At 36.6% G+C, this 23,898-nt stretch overlaps 1 protein-coding gene across 3 annotated transcripts in view; it reads right to left on the bottom strand.

The window, feature by feature from the left end:
* Nucleotides 1–1,544: 1,544 nt before the first annotated feature.
* prrg1 (proline rich Gla (G-carboxyglutamic acid) 1) overlaps nucleotides 1,545–23,898 on the bottom strand; it is a 91,812-nt gene continuing 69,458 nt past the window's right edge. For all 3 annotated transcript variants that reach the window (XM_028799721.2, XM_028799722.2, XM_051926136.1), the window contains 2 exons: nucleotides 13,019–13,179; nucleotides 1,545–7,818 (listed from right to left, as the gene is read on the bottom strand). In XM_028799721.2, coding sequence (XP_028655554.1) covers nucleotides 7,309–7,818; nucleotides 13,019–13,179 — 671 coding nt within the window. In that variant the 3' untranslated portion in view covers nucleotides 1,545–7,308. The remainder of the gene's footprint in view (nucleotides 7,819–13,018; nucleotides 13,180–23,898) is intronic.

Below are 23,898 nucleotides of genomic sequence, written 5' to 3'. Positions count from 1 at the left end.
GGCATAATTCTGGGAGGAGTTGGGGCGGGACAGAAGGCGCGTGCATGTGCATTACTGTTCACGCTGATCGGGATTTATGTAGTGGATGAACGTGAAAGTTTGCGTACGCACAGATTCCTGCATCTGGATTTTTCTGTGCATATGCACATTCCCGCTTTTGTGCTTACGCCATGTTATAGTGTGAGTTCTACACATGGCATTATACATGAGGCCCCTGATTATTGGCATGGGCACATGACAAATTAAAATATTATGGACTATATTTCCAAGAGGGAAAAAAAGTGCCAAAAAGAAGAAGGGTGATTTCATGACTGAGTGATAACAACCCTGGGCAGGACATCAGATCATTCCAGGTCAATATATCCACATCTTTGAAATGTGGCTGGAAACCAATATACCTGCCAAAACTCATGAGAGTAGAAACACCAAGTTCACAAAAGGCACATCATGGATAGTATTTGACTCTTGGGTCTGGTTCCAAATCATTCTTTCCATATCACACACAATATATTACACAGACATTTACATTTTTATTACTTTTTATAATTTTTCCAATATCAAAATTCAAACCTCAAGGGTAAATGAAGCATAAAAACCAGGAGTAAAGGATGCATACTATATTAGAATTTTCCTCATTGTTTTTTCCAAATGGTTTCAGGATGTGGAAACAGAGCCTAATAGGCAGAAACAGGGGTAAGGGGATACATGAAGTAATGGGTGGCAAGTGCTGGATGTTAGTTTGGACATAAAATATGAAAATTTCACTGTACTCTTTACATGTAACACTACTATTATATACTGTATAGTTAAAAAAAAAAAACAAATTTAATTGTACTTGCAAAACAAAGTTTTATTAAAATTGATTCAAACGCTGCACTTTTTCCAAAACCAACATATTTTTGGTAGATCTTAAATATTGTTGTTACAAATGAGGTTTAGTCTATGAAATAAGGCACTTCACAAAACAATTCTCAATAAATACAACTTCATTTGAAAAACAAATGGTGCTAAAACTTGTGCTCAGATCCCTGCAGTGTGTAGGTGGCAGTTTTCCTTTTTCCCTTCATCTTCAATATAATGTACACTGCATACCAACACCACTTAATTTTGCACATCCAGCACCACTATCACATATCTGTAGAGGCTGGATGATGGGTACAACTTTTCTGGCACCTAAAAGGCACCACAGTGTTGTGAGGAATTTTATTTGAAATTGGTCATCTTACCCATTTCCCTTAAAGATACTTCCATGAACTGCATATTGGGAATTACACATAAGAAAAAAAACAAAAAACTATAATTTTAATATTATATATATATGTATATATATATAATTTTTAATATATCACACCAGGAGTCTCTCAAGCAAATGAAGCCACACTTGTATTCCAGCCTACAAATTACTACACACCAACATCCCTGCAAATACTCAAGCCTTTTAACAAAGGCACCTTTTTTCCACATTTAATATTTAACTCAATTTGTATATATAATTAATATATAATATATAAAATTAATTATATAATATATATTATATAATATAAATATATATATATCTCAATATTTTTTCAGTAGAATGTTGCTTTTTGGTTAGATACATTTAATTCAGTGCACTGAAAATGTTACATATCATCTTACAAGGTGAAGCTTGTTTTTAAAAGCAAAACAACCAAACAAGCTAATAAGAAAACAACTTTGAACAGTTTTTTAAATCCAGTAAGGAAATTGAAATCTCACTGGGTTGAAAGCATGTTAAAATTAAGAGTGAAGCCCATTTTAAATTTTTCATAAATTAATGTGCCAATTTTGGCACAAGTAAAGAATATATAATTAGTGGATTGGTCTCAGAAAATGAACAGTTTACAAAAATATGTGATTTGATGATTAACAGAAAATAAATCCTTGATATATTTATAGATATCCATTACTCCCATGGATGCTTCAAAATGATTACAAAAAACTATTGCTAATTTGGAGCAGACACCCCGATATCTCGATGTGTTTGACCCACATAGCAGACCTTGTGTAACCAGTGTAAATGAATCTTATTGTATACCATTTATGCATTACTCATTTGCTCAGCATCCTTGCCTTTCAGACACAATCTGTAGAAGCTGTAATTATTTTTGTGCCATTACAAATTTGTGTATCCTGTGATAAATATGAAATGCACATCAACAAGGGAGTATTGCAGCAGAAATGTTTAAGGCTTGGCACCTTTTCTGATGTCATCCTTCTTTAGCTAACCTGTGTAAACTCAGAAAATGGTTTTGAAACCAGTAATGATGATGAAAATGATGAAAAAGTACAAAATGCAGAACTGTGGGTATTATATTGTCATGCAACACAAAACAAACATTGTGATTAAAGCCACAACAGCAGTGGTTTAGTGTTTTTTTTTTGTGGAAAGTAAATTAAACAACACATAACAAGGCAAATACATCATTTACAAGTATCCTGCTTATTGGTATTCATTCCAACAGAAATCTCAAAAACATAACTATATTACTATGTCTTAATTTATATCACCCCTCCCCCCAATCTCTTTAGCAAGGTGTAAATAGGATATTGTATCAAAAATACTACAACATGTTAACATTTAACTATGTAGACCTAGAATATGCCCTTTGGTTTGGGGGGGTTAAAGTTAAAGTGAAGCAGCAATTAAGAGGAAATGAAGATGGTGAAGAAAAGTGATAGGGCTGCTCTCAGTGTTTTACCTGTTAGCAAAGCCCAACCTAAAATGCATCTTTCTATATTCCAAAATGTTCAATCCTACTGGAAAAGATTATTGCCTAAGACAGCTTACAACTCATTCATCTATCCTGTAACCTAATTCTCCAGTTCACGATTGAGATGAGTAGCACCTATTCTGGCAGAACTGGGCACACGGTAGAAACCAACCTTAGAAGAGGAACCATTCTGCCACAGGGCACACTCACATACACACTCTTTCAATTTAGAGTTTCCAGATCTCTTAACAGTCATGTCTTTCAATACAGGAGGAAACTGTTAGGATGTGTAAGCAACACATTAATAGTGCCCAGGATTTGAATCCAGGACTTTGGAGCTGTGAAGTAAAAGTGCTCAGCACCACTGTTTTACTCCACTTACAGTGCAATTATTTACATATTTTTTATATACTCTTTAGGAAGCAAGTGCTGATTCCAGCAACAAAGAGACAATGAAATCATCTGAAAATGATCAGTAAAAACAAATATATTTAACCTACACTGCCTCTAATTTTGCAAACCTCCACTAATCAAACTAAAAAAGTTATATGTGTCTATTGCACGCTTTTATCACAGCACCGATTAAGAAAGTTAAGAATTGTTCAAATAAGGCCCAAGAAGATTTTGTTTTAAAAAGTACATACGAAAAAAAAGTTGAATCATTTATGTCTCTATGGCATAATGTAAAAGTGTCAAAACCACACAATCCAAATTAGGTCTAGAGGAGCATTGCAGCCTGAGCACTAAACAGGGAACATAATAGGGCCAGTTTTGAATTATCAATTAATCTAATCTGCAGGTCTTTGGGATATGGGCAAAAAAAACACCCATTCAAGACCCAGGGTGACCATCCAAGCTCTATATGGATAATGACCGGATGTGGGATTTGAATCCAGGACACTCTCAGGCATTCTCCTCACCCACGCTTGAGAGCTCATTGTAATAGCTTATATTAAAGAAGGGGTTTACTTATATGTTTAAACTTTAATTTAGGAAAAAAAAACAAATTAGGGAATTAAAAGACTTGTTTCAGCATGAATTCTTAAGCGTTAAATATTTTTTTTTATTCCTTCAAGGAATTAATAAAACAGTTCTGTCTAAGACTACAACAATTCATTTCAAAACACAGCCACCTATATTCTGATCTTGAACCACAAGCCCCACTGTGCTTAGGAATGCGTGGTTGTTGTGCATTTTCTTTTTCACAATTGTCTGACTTTTGTCAAAAGCAGAGTGGCACAGTCAGGTGATAAAGTCTAGGCGAGTGTACCCGTCATTATTAACAAGTTTCTGTGGGCCACAAAGGGATGACCAAGGGGACCCTATCTGATTCACCTGCTTTACTTAGCTTAGTTCACATACAGCACACCTGCTTTGGCTAGTCACAAAAACATTATATTTAGATCTTATACAAGTATACAGTTTTAGTTTCTATGATTCAAAAGTTCTGGAAGATATGCCAACATTATAATTTGTGTTCAATTCATAACTTATTAATCTTTAGCCTGCTACAGTGATGTCAGGCATCCATTAAAATAAGAATTAAGTGGGGTAAGTCAACATACATCTTAAATGTCTACGTCAGCTTCAAAATAATAGCTCATGAAAGAGCTCCCTCACCCCCATCCATTCAAGATCTTGCTTGTTTCATTTCTTTCTGAATTATTAATGTGCCAAGATAAATAGAAGTTCTGTGGCTATTCCTGGAAGTAGGTTGCATATTTCTGTACTAAATATTGACAAAAGGCATATCTTTGTCATTTTTTTTTTTTTTTTAAGGATTTAAAAAAAAAATCATAAAGTCTACACCCAGAGCCTATATTTGCAGCAATTACAGCAAGACAAACTCCATTTCTGGGTAGTATGCCAGGCAGTTCACCACAGTGCATTCTTAAATATAGACTGACACTGGAAACAAAATCCCAAATAGGGTTAGTGCCTGGCCAGAGCTCAAAACCAGGTCCAGAGCTATGAGGGGGCAGAGCTAGTCACTGCACCACCCTGTCACTTTATTTAAATAAGAGACCTCAGATTTCACCCACTATTTAAAGAAAAAAACTGAGGGTTTGAGGCATTCAATTATTATGCTTTAACTGTAAATATTTAGTTTTCACTCATTTAGGACCCCTTCATTCTCAAAAACTTGAGAATTGAGAAACTTTATTTCAGAGGTTATTGCCCAGAAAAAGAGTTGCTCAATCAAAGAAACCTCAAAACACCACAAATCTTTGTCTATAAGGTCTGTAGCATGAACCCTGTAGGTACTTTTTAAAGACTGAGTTGTTTTTCCTTCCCTCATCAGTTCCATTCCAAGTAGATTATTTTTCACACCTAACCGTTATATGTTTTAAAGCATTAAGCAATTTAATATGAGCAGGATTATATTCAGTAAATGAAAATAAGCCAATGATAAAACACATACATGTAAAATGTACCTATACTTGGACATCAATGCCATTTACTTCGTTTTCTTTAAGTGGGCAGCTCATACAATACTTAATAGTACATGTTTTTCCTAGACTTTTATGTCGAAATCTCTTTAACTGTCATCTTGCCTCCACTGGGTCATGTCAGAGCTTATCAATCAGATTTGCGAGTAATTCCTTTCAGCACTTTTTCCATTTCAGTGGTGTACATTTTTTTAACTTTAAAGTTTTGGTTTTTTGTCATTTTCTTTTTTAAACTGTGTTCACTCTATGGAAAATTTGTAAGTACAAATGATCACGTCTGTAGCAGGATGTACTTTTGCTCCACATATCATTAGATATTTTATAAGGAGCATGTAAAGGGCAGAGGATTATTGGTGATGAGGACAAAAAAAAAAAAAAAAAAAAGTGGTTAGCAGTGATGTTATATGATATTTAAAGAAAGTGTCCCACCCCAAAGGATGCCTAGGACCGCTGATAATAGACGAGAAAGATTTGGGTGGCTGCAGACTAATCTAGGTGAACCAAGAAAATGACAATTAAACCTGTGATGATCATGATGATGATGATATATATAGAAGAAAAAAAAAACTCACTGTTGTGTCCACTGAACAGTTGTTCGATCTTTGTTTGTTATAATTTTATACTTGGGCCCTTCTAGCCAAAAAAAAAACCAACCCAATAGTAGAAAAGCAAACAATTAATATAAAAGTATAAATTCAGTGCTAGTTAAATAGCTGAGTAGAAATAAAAACAGTAGATCCTGTAAAGTTTCTATTAATAAACCTGCCGTCTATGGTCTTTGAAAAAAGAAAGCAAGCTCTTGGAAGTCTCTTATGTCTGCTGGCTTTGACGCAACAGTGACATAATACATATAGGCAGGACATGCAGGTAAAAAATTTGCTGTACTCTATGCATGTGAAAATACTACTAGTACTATTATTAATAAACTAATAACTAGACATGACAAATGTGGATCTTGGCTAGAGTGCACAGATTATGTCAAGGTAACAGTTGGCGCTTACCTTTATTTCTTGAGTGCAGCTTTGTTCATTATTTCAAACAAGATAATTTAAAATGACTTTAACACTGAAACTCAAGGGGGCTGCTTAAAATTACTGAAATTTTGAGTTGAAACTAAAAAAACAGCAGTCCGGACAAGGATTAGGGCAAACTTCTCAAAACTGGTCATTATATGACTTAACTTGAATTGATTAGTTCTTTCCTTTCTTCTGGTAATTTTATACACATGGTATTAACTAGAGAGTAATGACCTGATGAAGAACTTAATCAATGGTCAAAAATTAAAATGACTATTGCTTTATAAATTTACTAATGACTACCATCACCTACCAGACCACATTTATCTTTGTGACTTGCACTTGAGGCAAGGCAGTATGCTCAATCAAAAGCACATTTGTTATGTTTGTAGACTCTTCAGATATTAGCTTGTCAATTAATTTCAATGTAAAATCCAACACAAACATCTGAGATTATATTCTTAATATCATAAAGAATGTATGACCTTATATATGATAATATAAACAAAATAAAAAACTGGATACAATACTTAAATGTTTGAATAAAACTAGACTAAAAGATTCAACACTTTTAAATCAAAACTAATCACAATTAGTTTATATTTCCCTACATGCATGTCACAAATTAAAAACATGAGATCTTCACCATAATCTATGGAGTTATTCTTTTAATATGACGTTATATACTTAAGAAAAACTGAAATCTGATTTCCACAAATATAGTTATCTAAAATTGCCTCCTGCTACCAAGTAAAATTACTTCTGTTTCTTCTCTGCAAAAGTAACAAAGTAGATTTAAAACAAAAAACTGAACACCCTTCTATTTTTAGGTTGCCCAGCAAAAGACCACATTCCAGCAGTGATCTTTCTTACTATGTTGCAAATCTCATTGGCATCTAAAATTACACAAGTATAGAGCCAACCGAATGAGATTAGGTTATCTGAAGCCACCATTTAGCCCCGCTGAAAGGTCACAGCACTCCACTTAGCACAGTAACAGACCTAACCTGTGTAAGAATGATATTGCATAAAGGTTCCAATATTTCAGGAAAATGTGATTAGTGCTGAGGTGTGCAAAAATGGCTTCTTGAAAAGAGGTTCACAGTCAGGTTACTTAACATTGCTCATAATGACATTGGAGCTCATACTTGTGGACATTATTTCTTCATATTGAGGTGGAGGGTCTGCATGGGCATGTGTAGTTTCTATTTGAACATCAGTCTGCCCAGTGGCTTCTTCATATGAAGGAGGTGGATCCCCAGCAGAAAGTCTAGTGGGACCAAGGTCAACACCCATGTAAGCCAAAGTCATGCCACTGTTGCCACTTATCTCTGACTGAGGGGATGAGTCGGGGTGATAAGGAATGTTAACTTGGTCAATGGCCACCAAAGACAGATTTCGATCCATTTGGTTTGCTTGCTGCCGTCGCTGGCTAAATGTTGATCCTCTTTGAAAAAGCTTCCGTGAGTGACACCTCCAAATTGCTACCAGCATTATCAAGATCACAAGCAAACCAGCCAACAAGGGCACAATCAGGTAGACAGACTGAAAACGATTCCCTTGTGAATCCGGGCCATTCCCACTATTTGGATTCTTGATGTATTCATCCCAAAATTCTTTCTGAAAGGGAAAAACAATGATTTCATAATAACAATATCAACAGTCTAGCAATACAATACTCATTATGCACAACCAGGACAGAATTTATCTGGCTGTACATCTATAATTAAAAGTACTTGGATTACAGTATCTAGGCAGTAAACCTAAAGAAGGGCAATTGTAATATATGAAACTCCATGCTATTTAATTGTATTCCATCTGCAGTTACAATTAATTGGTAAATTAATATAAAAAAAAATCTTAGGACTAATCACAAATTTGAGTCTTAAACTAGTTTAGCACATCTCAACAAGGGGAGCACCAAACTAAGAATTTCTTTATTTATATCGTGGAATAACACCTACATGTACACGAGTAGCTTTAATGTGAAAAAATCAAGAGTAAACAAAATAGACACTTGCTGCCAGTACACAAATTTCTGTTAATCATTTACTAAAATAAATTATATGCTTCTCAATAAAGGTTTAGTGAAGGAAATTCAATTATTTACATCTGTAAATCTGAAAGGATTATGATGCTATAGCCTCACTGGGTTGTCAGGCGTGTGACAAGCATATTTCGACTGGAGGCCATGCAGTTCTAGGTCATATAAAACATAAAAACTAAAACTCTTGTTTTCCAGCACCTCCTTAAGTGATCCTTCTGAGCATAACAGTAGTAAAAATGAGAAAGGAAAAATAACTAAAAAAACAATAAGTGGTTAGCTACAGTATCTGCTTGTTGGTGACTTGATGTGTTAATAAAGAACTTTGAACAATGAACTATGTAACTTGAACAAAATTACCAGAAAATTAATCTGCTGCACAGTGCTAAGTCCTAGACTCCGCTCCCCACCATGCAGTGCTTCAAGAAGCAGTTTGTGTGTCTGGCATTAAACACTATCCCAAGAAAAAAAAAAAGTTTCTATCTAGAACATGTTGGGAAGTAAATCATCATTATGATAATGGTTTGTCTTAACAGTAATTGAAGACTGTCTGAACTTCTGCTGATGACCTTTTCACTTGCCTCTTGGGGTGGTCATAACATATGGTGCATCTGTTGGGATACCGAGCACCCAAGCACAGAACCTGACATAGAACAATCATTATAAAGTAAAGATATTAAGGTAGGAATGGCTCATGCTTGATAATCGGTAAATGTCACTGAATTTGTTCTGCTAGGGGAACTGTGGGACTTTGCAATTACAATAGGAAAAGTCTGTTTGTAGTCATTGCTCCTTAAGCTTGTATAAGCAGGTGTTGAGTCCAATACTGAGACACCAGTGTTTCCTCATGAAACAATTAGTATTCCATAATGTTTCTTTCATAAATGAATTATCAATATCATGTGCTGTTTGTTTTAAGCAACTTTTGCCTAGTTCAGCAGTTCCTACATTTGTTAGTCCAGGTAGGAGGATCTTCCTCTCCCCTTTATATTTAGAAGTAAGTGATGCAATATTATGTATGATTTTTCCATGTATTTAAAGTAGTGGTGGCTGCTTTTGGTTTATATTCATTGGTTGATCTGACGAGTTTGAACTAGAGGCCTTGCCTGGGAGCTAGATTAAAAAAATCACTGTCTTGCTCTAGGAATTATGAGACGCCCCCACTATATACACTGCAGATTTCGTCAGAGGCTGTGCTGGATTATATCCTCCGGTTCCCTGACTGTCAGTTTTATTCCTACCTTCTGTTCTTCTCCTGAATATCCTCTTGTTGAATCAAGTGTGAGGGGAGGAAGAGTTAACTTTTGATAACGTTCATTCACTGAAACACTCACCATGATAAAGACCAATCAAACAGACGGTGAAACACTATCAAAAGGCTTCATAAAGATGTCCTTAATGAATGTTTGGTCCGTAGCCAATAAATCTTTTCTTTTAAATGACATTTTTACATCCCACAACCTGGACTTATGTCAGAGATTTGGTTAAGTACAGGTGATTCAGTTTCTCTCCACAATCTTTCTCCTCCTGATTGTAACTTTTTTTTAGCTCACCTAGAATTGCAGGTTGGGGTGGTGGGATTGCTACTGTTTTTCATAATTGTTATAAATGTAATATTATGGCTGTAGACAATGTTTCCAGTTTTGAGGCTGTTATTTAAGAGCGTCAGTTATGGCACTACGGCCATGTGGCGCAATTCCTTGAGGGTGATCCGGCTCACAGGATCCTCATTGTTGAGGACCAGAGTGGCTGTACCAGGCCAAGGGGATGCCCATGTAACACCTGGCTGCAACAAATAGATGGTCATTTCCGGAGGGTGAGACTGGACCGTGTGTCTGCTTGCTCCCCAGCCTGACCTGACCTGTAGCTCTTTAAACAAGGAAGCATCAGGCTTTTAGCTCTACCTGGGAAAGCAAAAGCATGACCAAAAGACAAACTGTTCTGGTCTATTATATAAAGTACCTATGAAAACATATTCACCAGCTTGTAAGTTTCCACTTTTTATAGAATTCAACTGCTGTGGATTTAATTTGTCTTTTGTGACACTGGTAAACAGAAAAATACTCTTCTACACCAATCATAATTGGTGTGTCCAATTAGTTTTAGAAGTCACCTAATTAGTTAAAAGGACATCATGTCTGTAGTCAGGGGCTTCAATTGATTGTAGAATAAAGGCTACTGTATCTAGAGGGTCCAGCATATGGTGAGTTAGGATGGTGGCATAACCTACGCAATAAACATAAAACAACACTCCAGGCAACTACCTGAAAAAGTGGTTCAAAAAACACAAGTCAGGGATGGATACAATCACTGAATAGCCCTTGGAGTACAGCTACATCAAACATTAAATAATGGAATAAATATGGAACAGTTGTAAATCTGCCTAGAATATGGAAGATGACTAGCGACGGAGGCCACCAAGAGAGCTGTAACAACTCTGAAGGACTTACAAGCTACAGTGGCTGAGATTGAAGAGACTGTATATACAGTGCATCCGGAAAGTATTCACAGCACATCACTTTTTCCACATTTTGTTATGTTACAGCCATATTCCAAAATGGATTAAAGTCATTTTTTTCCTCAGAATTCTACACACAACACCCCATAATGACAACGTGAAAAACGTTTTGAGATTTTTGCAAATTTATTAAAAATAAAAAAAATTGAGAAAGCACATGTACATAAGTATTCACAGCCTTTGCCATGAAGCTCAAAATTGAGCTCAGGTGCATCCTGTTTCCCCTGATCATCCTTGAGATATTTCTGCAGCTTAATTGGAGTCCACCTGTGGTAAATTCAGTTGATTGGACATGATTTGGAAAGGCACACACCTGTCTATATAAGGTCCCACAGTTGACAGTTCATGTCAGAGCACAAACCAAGCATGAAGTCAAAGGAATTGTCTCGAGGCACAAATCTGGGGAAGGTTACAGAAACATTTCTGCTGCTTTGAAGGTCCCAATGAGCACAGTGGCCTCCATCATCCGTATTTAGAAGAAGTTCAAAACCACTAGGACTCTTCCTAGAGTGATCGGGGGAGAAGGGCTTTAGTCAGGGAGGTGACCAAGAACCCGATGTTCACTCTGTCAGAGCTCCAGAGGTCCTCTGTGGAGAGAGGAGAAACTTCCAGAAGGACAACCATCTCTGCAGCAATCCACCAATCAGGCCTGTATGGTAGAGTGGCCAGATGGAAGCCACTCCTTAGTAAAAGGCACATGGCAGCCCACCTGGAGTTTGCCAAAAGGTACCTGAAGGACTCTCAGACCATGAAAAAGAAAATTCTCTGGTCTGAGGAGACAAAGATTTAACTCTTTGGTGTGAATGTCAGGCGTCACGTTTGGAGGAAATCAGGCACCGCTCATCACCAGGCCAATACCATCCCTACAGTGAAGCATGGTGGTGGCAGCATCATGCTGTGGGGATGTTTTTCAGCAGCAGGGACTAGGAGACTAGTCAGGATAAAGGGAAAGATGACTGCAGCAATGTACAGAGACATCCTGGATGAAAACCTGCTCCAGAGCACTCTTGACCTCAGACTGGGGTGACGGTTCATCTTTCAGCAGGACAATGACCCTAAGCACATAGCCAAGATATCAAAGGAGTGGCTTCAGGACAACTCTGTGAATGTCCTTGAGTGACCCAACCAGAGCCCAGACTTGAATCCGGTTGAACATCTCTGGAGAGATCTTAAAATGGCTGTGCACCGACGCTTCCCATCCAACCTGATGGAGCTTGAGAGGTGCTGCAAAGAGGAATGGGCAAAACTGGCCAAGGATAGGTGTGCCAAGCTTGTGACATCATATTCAAAAAGACTTGAGGCTGTAATTGCTGCCAACATGCATCAACAAAGTATTGAGCAAAGGCTGTGAATACTTATATACATGTTATTTCTCAGTTATTTTATTTTTAATAAATTTGCAAAAACCTCAAGTAAACATTTTTCACATTGTCATTATGGGGTGTTGTGTGTAGAATTCGGAGGAAAAAAATGAATTTAATCCATTTTGGAATAAGGCTGTAACATAACAAAATGTGGAAAAAGTGATGTGCTGTGAATACTTTCTGGATGCACTGTATAACAACTGTTGCCTGGGTGCTTCACCAGGCCACGGATTTATGAGAGAGTGGCAAAGAGAAAGTCACTGTTAGAAAATAAACTCTCAAAACAACTTGGGCAGTGTTCGTCAGAAAGCATATCGGAGATTCAGAAGACAGCTTGAAAAAGGTTCTATGGTCTAATGAAATGAAAATTGAGGTTTTTAGTTGAAGTACACTAGGTTTGGCATAAGGCAAACACTGCACAAAAATGCACCATCCACAATGTATAGCATGGTGATGGCAGAATCAGTGGGGATGCTTTTCTGTAGCAGGCCCTGGAAGGCTTGTGAGGATCTACGGTACAATGAATGCAGCAAAATACAGGGAAATCCTGGAGGAAATGATGCAGTCTGCATGAAACCTGCACCTTGGGAGATGTTTTCCGGCAAGACAACAACCCCTAAGACAAAGGTACATAGGCATTTCTTAAAAACATCTATGGTAATATCCTGAAATGGTCAAGTCACAGGGCATCAATCAAGAATTTGTGGCTGGAGCATGCAACCTGATAGCGCTAGAATAGTTTTGCATTACAGACTTGTTATTGCTCAATCTCATGTTACACTGTTGCTAGACAAACCTCTTGGATTTTTTTCTGCTTAGTTTCTCACCTAAAACTAAGGAAATAAATATAAAAAAAAACTAGACTTCTTTCCCCCACTTTTTTTCTTCCCTTACCGTTTTCTCATCATTTTCGAAAGCCTCTCTGGCTTCCTCATAGCTGCAGATTTCCTCACGACATTCTTGTTCAAGGTTGCCTTGCTTGATTTCTTCAAGAAAACTGTTTGCCCGAGGAAACCTTTGCAGAATAGAGTTGGCTTGGTTTGGTGAAAGGAACACTAAAACACGAAAAACATTCAAAATTAAGATAGATGTGTGTGTGGCAAAGCAAAACAATAAAAACAGTTTAGTGAAAACAAAAATGTAGACTGATGTAACAGGTAACTCTTTAACTGACAGGGCTTTCTACATCTGTGAAAATGACCTGAAATATTCAGTAGCTTGTTGTCTAAATATTATGGTTTTTGAATGTTTCACCAATGCTCCTGTAACACATTTTCAAGGGCTCGGCTTTATGAAATTGCCATTAACCTTTGGAAGTCAGAACACTCTATTACAAACACATCTTACCTTATGCAGTCTTGGACAGGACACGAAAGGAATCTTATAAAAAAAAAGTAAGATGCTGACCATTAAAAAATATGTACTCAGGACTCCTAAAAAGGAAACAATGCCTCCCTCTCTGCTATGCTGGAGGTTGTGAAAATGTTCCTTATTATTCGCCCAAACACTACAGAATGTGAACATGCTTTTCAGGCATAAACCTCTTCATTACCAACATAAGAACCCACTTAATGGTTTAAGCATGACAAATTTTAATGCAGCTGTATCTACAGATCACTGACTGTGGTCATCTAAAGGTGGATGACACTATAAAGGGCACACTGCACTTCAGAATAACTTTGAAGGTCACAAATAATGTTTTCCACAGAGAAATTAATTGGTGAAGTCTGAAAATAAAATGAGAATACAATATTAATACAGTATTCCATTATTTCTTGATAAGATATTTTTGGTTACATTGTATTTTTGGTTACATTGGAAAAAGAACCACACATCAAAATAACAAAATCATTTCAAAATCATCCATTACTGAAAAAATCTTTTCCAAAATCCAGATTGTGTTTATATTGGGGTAGAATATAAGAGTACTAGGCATAGTTGTATAGCAAAAGTTTACAAATAAATGTTGCTGGAAAAAGTTGCAGATAACTCCCCATCTCATATACAAAAAGTTGAGCAACCAGAAAGCATACCTGGACTAACAGGTGTTTAAAGCTGGTAGCCCACTAGACTACTATATGCATTTACCATTTGTCCATCCCTTTAAAACGTATGCATTCATATGTAGCTGTATGCATTACTGTATACCTCTAAAAACTTCATTGAAAAAACCTATGCCACTATTTTTGCATCCAATGGACCAAAAAAAATAAACTTCCTAACCACACAGACACTACAGCTGATATCTGAATCTTATACCAGAAAGACAGAGTTCCACTTTTGTCTTGCACAATATTCAACTATTTTACAATACCGTATTCAATCCATTACTTGTACTTTGCATGTTTGTACCTTTTAACCGATCCCTTTGATAGATAGATAGATAGATAGATAGATAGATAGATAGATAGATAGATAGATAGATAGATAGATAGATAGATAGATAGATAGATAGATACTTTATTAATCCCTTTGGTATAACATTTAATTTAAACTAGTCAAACTGGAACCATTTAATTTTGTACTGCCTGCATACCTACAAGCTATGCGTAAAAAGAAAAAAATTAGCATTGCTGTTCAGGAGCTTGGCACATGAACATGCAGAGAAATAAATGAGTGGTGTACTAGATCAGGGGTGGGCAAATTCATTCCTGGAGGGCCGCAGTGGCTGCAGGTTTTTGTTCCAACCCAGTTGCTTAATTAGAAAACAATCCTTGCCAATAATTACATTTCATGGCTTATTAGTGCTTTAACTCTGCTATGTCAAGTCATTCTCATATCCTAGATTTTTTTTTTCCATTCTAAGGATATCATCCAAATACTTTGAAGTGTAAAACGGACGGGTAATTCTCAATCCTTCACTTTTTTCTCTTCTCTTTCCTTCCAAGTATTTAATTAAACCAAATAGTGCACGATAAATACACACAGGTGTAAAGGGTAACAAGCAAAATGGATAACTGCTGGTTTCTTTTGTCATTTGCATCTTATTGATAATAAGGAGCAATTAAAAACCAAGAATGCAGCTGTTTAAGACTTAAATAAGCAATAAGGATTCATAATCTTAATGATGGAGATAACTAAAATGAAGCAGAAGAATTTCTAGAGCAATAAGTGCTTCTTATTAAGCAATTGGGTTGGAACAAAAACCTGCAGCCACTGCGGCCCTCCAGGAATGAATTTGCCCACCCCTGTACTAGATGCCGCATCAATTAAATGGTAATTGTACAACTAGAACTCCAACTGTTACTCTTTCAAACTTGATCACCAAACAGAGTTTGCAACCAACATGCAGTGCAGCAGTCTATATTCTTAAAAATGGTCTTGTGCCTTTAGGATAAGCCCTTCTGTACCAAGGGGATTTTTTGGCATTATTGTGGCATAATTACAAACCCAAAAAATAAATGGCTAGTACTTTATGTAAAAAAGAGCCACAAATGGCTGAAGAACAGAGAATACACAACTTAAATATTTAAAAGAAAAGTATTTATATGATTAAAAACCTTTGTTTACACAACATCAACTAAAAATCAAACCCCAAAAATGTGGTGCTTTAGGGATTTCTCTCGAAAAAACTGGATTTTACAGTACATGACCAAAGACATTTTAGGATGCACTTATTTTTTAGAAAAAAAAAAAAACCCACAAGAAACGCTTTATATTCCCACAAAGTTTTGCCTCACGATGCCAACAAAGGGATTGACACAGCCTTGCGGAACTTTTTATCCACCAACTTAACCCCCCCAGCCTCTATTCAATTTTTTCCTTTTGTTTTTGCACTCATTTCTCCCTTCTCTGGGGGGTGCCACTGGTTGGGGAGCCAGGGGTGAAGTGAGCCAAAAAAAAAAAAAAAAACAAAAAACTGCACAGCACAGTGTTCTCTATCCCTTCGATGGAACAGGGATGTGGATTACACTGTGATCAAATCACAAGCTGAAACAGTGTTACAGTAATCCCTCCTCCATCGCGGGGGTTGCGTTCCAGAGCCACCCGCGAAATAAGAAAATGCGCGAAGTAGAAACCATATGTTTATATGGTTATTTTTATATTGTCATGCTTGGGTCACAGATTTGCGCAGAAACACAGGAGGTTGTAGAGAGACAGGAACGTTATTCAAACACTGCAAACAAACATTTGTCTCTTTTTCAAAAGTTTAAACTGTGCTCCATGACAAGACAGAGATGACAGTTCTGTCTCACAATTAAAAGAATGCAAACATATCTTCCTTTTCAAAGGAGTGCGCGTCAGGAGAGAGAGAGAGAACAAAGCAAGCAGTCAAAAAAAAATCAATAGGACTGTTTGGCTTTTAAGTATGCGAAGCACCGCCGGTACAAAGCTGTTGAAGGCGGCAGCTCACACCCCCCTCCGTCAGGAGCAGGAAGAGAGAGAGAGAGAGCCAGAGAAAAACAAAGTCAAAAATCAATACGTGCCCTTTGAGCTTTTAAGTATGCGAAGCACCGTGCAGCATGTCCTTCAGGAAGCAGCTGCACACAGAAGGTAGCAACGTCCCTATCGTCTAGGTGTGCGAACAGCCCCCCTGTTCACACCCCCCTACATCAGCGCAAGAGAGAGAGAGAGAGAGAAAGTAAGTTGGGTAGCTTCTCAGCCATCTGCCAATAGCGTCCCTTGTATGAAATCAACTGGGCAAACCAACTGAGGAAGCATATACCAGAAATTAAAAGACCCATTGTCCGCAGAAACCCGCGAAGCAGCGAAAAATCCGCGATATATATTTAAATATGCTTACATATAAAATCCGCGATGGAGTGAAGCCGCGAAAGGCGAAGCGCGATATAGCGAGGGATCACTGTATTTTTATTTTCTAGTTTCAAATGTGCTTGCGACACAGTGATGTGAGTGGCGTGATACAATGACATTTGATTGGGCAGTGGGTGGGTGGGGTTTGGGGGATCCTTGCATAAAACATAATGAGGCTAATATTGAGCATGTAGTCGACCCAACAAGTACTCGTTGGTTTGCTGAGAAAAATTGCTATTGTACTCTAAACTGAAACTGAAAAAGCGCTGCTTGGAAAATTAACAGAGTCAACGTGCGTCAGACAGACTGTAGATATAATAAATGAACCTGTGACGTCTGATCTGAAAAATTACACGATGCAATGCTTCAAAGTCATACTAAGCAGAACTTACAAATCAAACGTAGCCTTGAGTCCTTCATCAAACACGTTGTTCTTAATAAAGTCAAAAATTTGCTTAGAAACTGACTAAAGCTTTATGTATAACAGTGATTAAAGTTGAGCTGTGACATACATAATATATGGTACAAATGACTAATCATAGACAACCATACATTAGAATGCCCTGAATCTCAGCTATACAATGGTATGTGGCTCAACATAGGTGGGATATTTGATAAAAGCGGATTAACTTGGCTGTAATGCACTCTTTGCTTCAGGGTATACCTGTGCAAATCGCATAGAATAATGAAAGAGTGCAGGCAACATGGAAACTTATATGTAAAAATACCATTTTTACCATTGCCACATGGGTTTATTACAATGTACACAAACAACTTTGAAATATGGCAGTGTCCCACCGGTGGGACAAGTCGTGCGTAAGTAGTTGAAAATTCTAAAGACATCTCTTTCTAGTTTAGAATATGCAGCAATTCAGCCCATAGAAAAAAAGTGTTAGGCATAGAAGAAACTTACCTCACGTTTGGCAATACACAGTGGATAAAATTATGATGGAAATAAAGCAACAATATTATGTTGAGAGCAGTATTATGGTTATGAAAAAACAGACGAATTAAAACCATTACAGCCCCAGTTTTGTGGTTATAGCTTTACCCTGCTTGACAGTAAAAAAAAAAAAAAAAAAAAAAAGTAAGTAACTTAAACTTTCATCCTGTAAAGACAAAAGGGGAAGCTCCCATCACTTCAGGCAGATATCCATTCAAGCATAACCTACTTTGGGAACAGTGGCATATGAGGTGCTTGACTGAGCTGGTATATCTGTCAGAGATTAATGAAGGTGCCCTATGCTGAGCCCTAGCAGGCCAGAAACTGACTATAGAGCACAAGGGAAAAACTTTCCAAGATTTTTGAATCAGCACTGACCTGCACAATTGGTGTTGACAAGTATACACACAGACAAACAAATATGCTTTTGAGGTGTTACTATTTTGATGTCAGTGCCAGTGTATATAAGATGAATTTTTTAAATCAGTGTATTGATTTTAGACTGAGATTTTAATGTTCACAACTATAATTAACCATTTTTTCATTTGTACCTTTTACTTCACTTTGCTCTGATAATGGTACTAGTGCCACACAGGTTTTGTAACCAATTCTTACATTTTCCATATAACAAGAATCCAATACAGGATCAACTGGGGACTGGACCCTATCCAAGAAGCATGGGAATTCACCCTAAATTGTGAATTCTAAATTGTTACATAATTTCTTTATATTTAAAATGAAGAAACAATTATATTATTATTACAAAATACACACTTTTAAGTTAAATTATTACACAAGGGTACAGTTTTACTATATTCATCCTAAATTGTGCACACTTGCATTATTGTGTTGCAAAGAAACAATGGAGTCTGAATAATAAAGGATTAAGAGGGCACTCTCTCAGAGACGCGTTTCCTGGTGGGTGGCTTTTTCTTTGGAGTGTTGGTAAGAATGCCTGAAAAGAACACCACTTTGCATAGGCCAATTAACAGCTGAAAGGATTGCCTATTATTGTTACTAAACATTAAAGAAAAAAACTAAAACTTTCCTATTTTACTAATGCACCCTTAATTCAAATAAAGTGCTATTTTTACAAAAGACTTGGAAGATAGCTACATCTATCCAAGAGACGCTTAACCCTGTATTATCTTCATAATACAGCCTTTTTTTTGCCTGCTTGCCAAAGAACCCGCCAGTGCAAGTATATGGCTTTAACTCTGTCTACTATGCACAAAACCTCAACAAAGAGAATTCCTAAGCATGTTTGCACACCATCTGTCATGAAAAATACAGTGTATTCAGAAAGTATTCAGACTCCTTCACTTATGAACACTTTGTGTTGTAGAGTTTGTTTTAAAACAGATAAATGTACCATTTTTGCCCATCAATCTGCACTCAATAACCCATAACAACAAAGTGAAGCAAAAAGGTTTACAAATTTATTAAAAATCAAAAAGTTAAATTTCTCATTTATAAAAGTATTCAGTATAAGATGCACTTCAAATTATGGTCAGGTATTTGATTTAATTATTCTTGAGATGTGTCTAGAACTTGACTGGAGTTCACCTGTGGGAAACTGAATTGACTGGACATTGTTTAGAAAGGCACTGATATACCCACAATTCACACATGTCAGGACAAAAACCAAGCCATGGAGTCCAAAAAACTTTGTAGACCTCTGCAATCAATATTGTGACGAAGCATAGATCAGGAGAAGTGTATAAAAACCATCTGAAATGTTGCAAATGCTCTCTGAAGCATAGCTGCCTCAGTAATTGTGAAACAGAAGAAGTTTGGAATCGCCACAACCCTAGATGCCTAGAGCCGGCCATCTGGCCAAACTAAGTAATCAGGCAGGAAGGGGGTTTGGTCAGGGAGCTGGCCACAAACCAAACAGTCCTCTCTAAAAGGGCCTCAGAGGTCCTTAAGTGAGATAGGGAGAACCTGTTAGAAGGACGGCCACTTCAGCACCACTCCATCAATTAAGCATTTATAGTAGGGTGGCTAACTCCCACTTGGTGTTTGCCAAACGGCATTTAAAGGACTCTAATGGCACAAGGAAAATCAAATCTCTAGTCTAAAAGAGACAAATATTGAAAGCACTATATCTGGGGAAAACCAGGCACTGCTCATCACCTGCCTAATATCATCCCTTTGTGGATAAGGAATTACGGATTCGTAGAGGATCACCTTTGTAAATCTCCTGATTGTATTCCTCTGAAGAAATTTATGTAAAAATGGCATACATATTTCCATTTTAAAACACCAAATTCAACAAAAAAATTCTTGCATCAATAAAAACCAAAACATTTTTTTTTATCTTGATATTAAACTCAAAAATGAGTATATCCATAATCATGCAGACACATAAAATAATTAAAGGATAATAAATAACTTTGAAAAATATGAGATGTCATTTTTTTTTTTTTTTTTAGAATTCCAGTCTAAAAGGGACTGATATTGTTTCTCAGAGTAAAAAAAAAAGAAAAGTGCCACTGGTTATTTTTCATTTAAGTCGTATTTTTCAGTACATGCCACATATAAGTAACATCAAGAGGATCCACTAATCCATAACATGATCAGAGTTGTGAATTTATTTTACTGTACATTCTTTTGTTTTGGGTGGGGCATCACAAGATAAGTTGTTGTTGCTGAAATTATGCAGGCAATGCCATCACTGCTGCCAACTTATTTAGGATGATTTTTATTAAGCATAAATCATCTGAACTATGCTGCAAATGAAGGCTAATAAATAACTATAAGAGAATTAAAGCATCAAGCAACTTAATTTAGGAAATTTTGGAATTAAGTTTTGGTTTTCCCTCCAATTAAAACATTTCTGGCACTTACCGTACCAGTTACGTTCTTGGCATTTGCCTCGGCCTGTAATATGACTACAAGTTTCTCAAGCTTTCTTTTAAGTGTTCTCTGCCACTCAGATACAACTTGATCTGATACTGTCATGACACTCCGTACCCGGAAAGAAATAGCATACCTCTTTGATGTTTGAAGAGCTATAAAGGAAGTTCACTTGCAGACACAGTGATGTATGAACTTTCTGGTTTGAAGAAAAAAAAATGCAGGACTGTCATTCAACTAAAAATACACATACAGACTAACATTAATATCATGTCAGAAGTATAATAAAAGATCAGAGTCCCTAAATTTGTACAACATGAAACCATGATTGATGGTTTACACACACACGCAACCACAAAATTAACTGCTTGGAAATGTATTTAATAGATTGGTAGCAAGTTTTACTTTTGTTCCAGTAAGTCCTCCAATTGAACAAAGAAAGTGTGCTTACTTAGTATGTTTAGGAAACACTCAGCCATACAATATCTTTAGGCCCAATAAGGACAAAAGCATCTCATCTGGCAGATGGCTATGATTGGAGAAACCAGTTAAAAAGAATAAGGAATTAGCCCACATGACAGATATATGCACATTTAAGTGCATACTGTACATCATCCATTATTTGTAAAAAATCATATTGTTTTCTTAGGAAGGCTGTAGCCACAAGTATTGAAAAAACATTCAGAGGTGCTTATTAATGTTATGTTTTCTAAAATGTTTAAGACCCAGCAGTACAAAATTACTTGGAAAACCCATACATAAATTTTAACTACACAGTGTCATGATTTTTGTGGAATTTTCCATTTTGGAAATAAAGGAGTAGTTTGAGATGCATTCAGCTGCAGAAAGACTGTCCGAGGCCTCCGGCAAAATTTGATTTGTAAGTTGTCGAGGGTGTGTGGTTTGAGCCTTTGTGGATTCTGGATGTTAGAATCAAAGTTATTAGCGCATTATAGGGCGAGTGATAATCTGTGTTAAGTATGTATTGTGAGGAGATCTCTGGGTGAACTACTTGAGTACACCTCCAAACACTTTGTAACAATATGATTTAAGTAATTTTCCATTAGTAAAATACATAAATTGTAGTTTATTTATAGCTCAGTCTTTAATGATAACAATAATGCATTCAAACTTTTAAAAACTGTTAAATGCCTGTGAAAATGTTTTGCTGTGTTCTTGAATATTCAGTAAATGCAAGTTCTCTGTAAGGAGAGCATTTTGCCCGATAATGTATGTCTTAATTCATGTCATTATTTACATAGCAGCAGCAAATTAAAAGTAAGTTGGGAGTCTATTTATAAGCACAATTTAGCAATGAAATGGCCAATGTTTTGTGTTTAGTACAATTTTGCTGCAAAAATGGTATATTTTGTCACAATTAGTGGTATTTTTGCTATTCCACAAAAATGTTGATTTTTCCATCAAGTTTGTAATTTAAACATGTAACTGGCAACCAAAACTTATTCATGTCCCCAAATTAAACAAGACTGTTTTAGGGAAAGACCACCATTAGTTTTATTATTCTTTTAACTTTGAAAGTAGCCTGCATCTTACAGTTATATAATGCTTACATCTGGGGAAGCCATCTTAAAATAAAAAAATACAACATTTTACAGTATATGTGTGTAAAAATTTTAAATGGATAGGTTAATCAGGCTTGCACAGTCTGTCCACACCACTGCTGACAATGTAAGAGTTTGAAGTTTGGTTTGAGAGGTGCAGCAACTCCATCTAATACTGCTGTAGTGGCCCAGGTTGACTTAATGGAATGTAAAATACAAAAACCTCGGTCTTCATTCATTCCAAACCCTATCCCTACTACAAAGAAAACAAAGAAAGGTGTGAAATCTGAGAAGGCAGATTAGTGTTGGAAATTACCAAACATGGCACTCTGTGGTCATCTGATATGTTATTTTTCCCAAACTCAAGTTATGAATGCTACACTACAAACAAAATGTGAAACATGCACTGTAAAACTTTGGTACCAGGAGCATATTTGAGTTCTAAGTCACACTTTGGCGACAGTGTTTGCCTTTGTGTAATTATTTATAGATTTAGAGACTAGGGAAAATTACATGACAGCACTTAACTTAAGCATTGCAAGGTACTGTCAGAAAGAACTCTAGAAGTGAGAGCGAAACAGTGAAGCAGGTGCAGCAGATGTTTTCATTGTGTGCAACAGGAATCTGCAAAGGATGTGAGGAAGCGTACAGTTACAAGGCACCGAACTGAGAGGGAAAGGAGTAAAATCAGTGAAGCCATTTTGGAGAGAGAAAAAAGGCCCAAGATATACTGAAAGTGATTATTAACTAGAGGGTAATCAGAGGTTGGATAGTCCTGGGCACTTCACAACCATGGTTCATAGACTTGTAGGATTCTTTCCAGGTTACTCCACATAAAACAGACTGCTTAGAGGCCTGCTTGGTAATTGGAGGAAGCCGGGTGAAGTCCTTTGCGACTGGGTGAAGGAATCCTGGATGCATATAAAAACAGAAAATTGATGTCAGTGATGGTTCTCCTGAAAAGTCATAAATGAGTGGGCAGGGGAGGGAGATGCGCACATTTTTATTCTTCCCATAGAACACAAATCAGTGGAGATGAATATGGTAAGCAGGATGTTTATTTTATTTTATTTATTTATTTATTTTTTTGTGTGTGTGGGAAAAGATCCTGATGGTCCCTGAAACAGCCTCAAAGAAAATGAAAGGGGGAGAAGTCCTTGATTTTGTTTGTTTTTAGATTTTTGATGGACTTGTTTTTCAAAGAACTTGCTTTATTTCATCTTTTGATAAGAACTGATATTTTCATATAACCTTGTTTTAATAAAGAACTGTTTATTTCTGGAACATCTTGTCTGTGTCTTACTCACTTACCCTCAGTGCCCCAAGGTTGAAGACACATGGTGGGTACAGGGCATCACATTTTTGGAGGTCATCACTTTTGGTTTGCTATAAAATTTTGGTTAAGCTTGACTGTAGAATGTGTAAAATCTGACTTTTAATTTTTTCCATGGGTAATAAATTTTCCAAACAAAACAATCTGTGGTGTATTTATACTAGCTGATATACTATAAAAGCTACTGATACAGATGTGGCATTTTACAAAGGTCTAAGAAAGTAATTACAAGGGTGAATACTGGGGAGCAACATTTGCAGTGCATTTCACATTGGATCAAGGCCACCATCAAGAAGGGAATCAAGGATTCCTGTAGAGTAGC

Source organism: Erpetoichthys calabaricus, chromosome 4, assembly GCF_900747795.2.
Source record: "Erpetoichthys calabaricus chromosome 4, fErpCal1.3, whole genome shotgun sequence".
Lineage (NCBI taxonomy): Eukaryota > Metazoa > Chordata > Cladistia > Polypteriformes > Polypteridae > Erpetoichthys > Erpetoichthys calabaricus.
The sequence above is the reverse complement of the archived record's forward strand: the minus strand, read 5'-3'. Positions and strand labels throughout refer to the sequence as shown.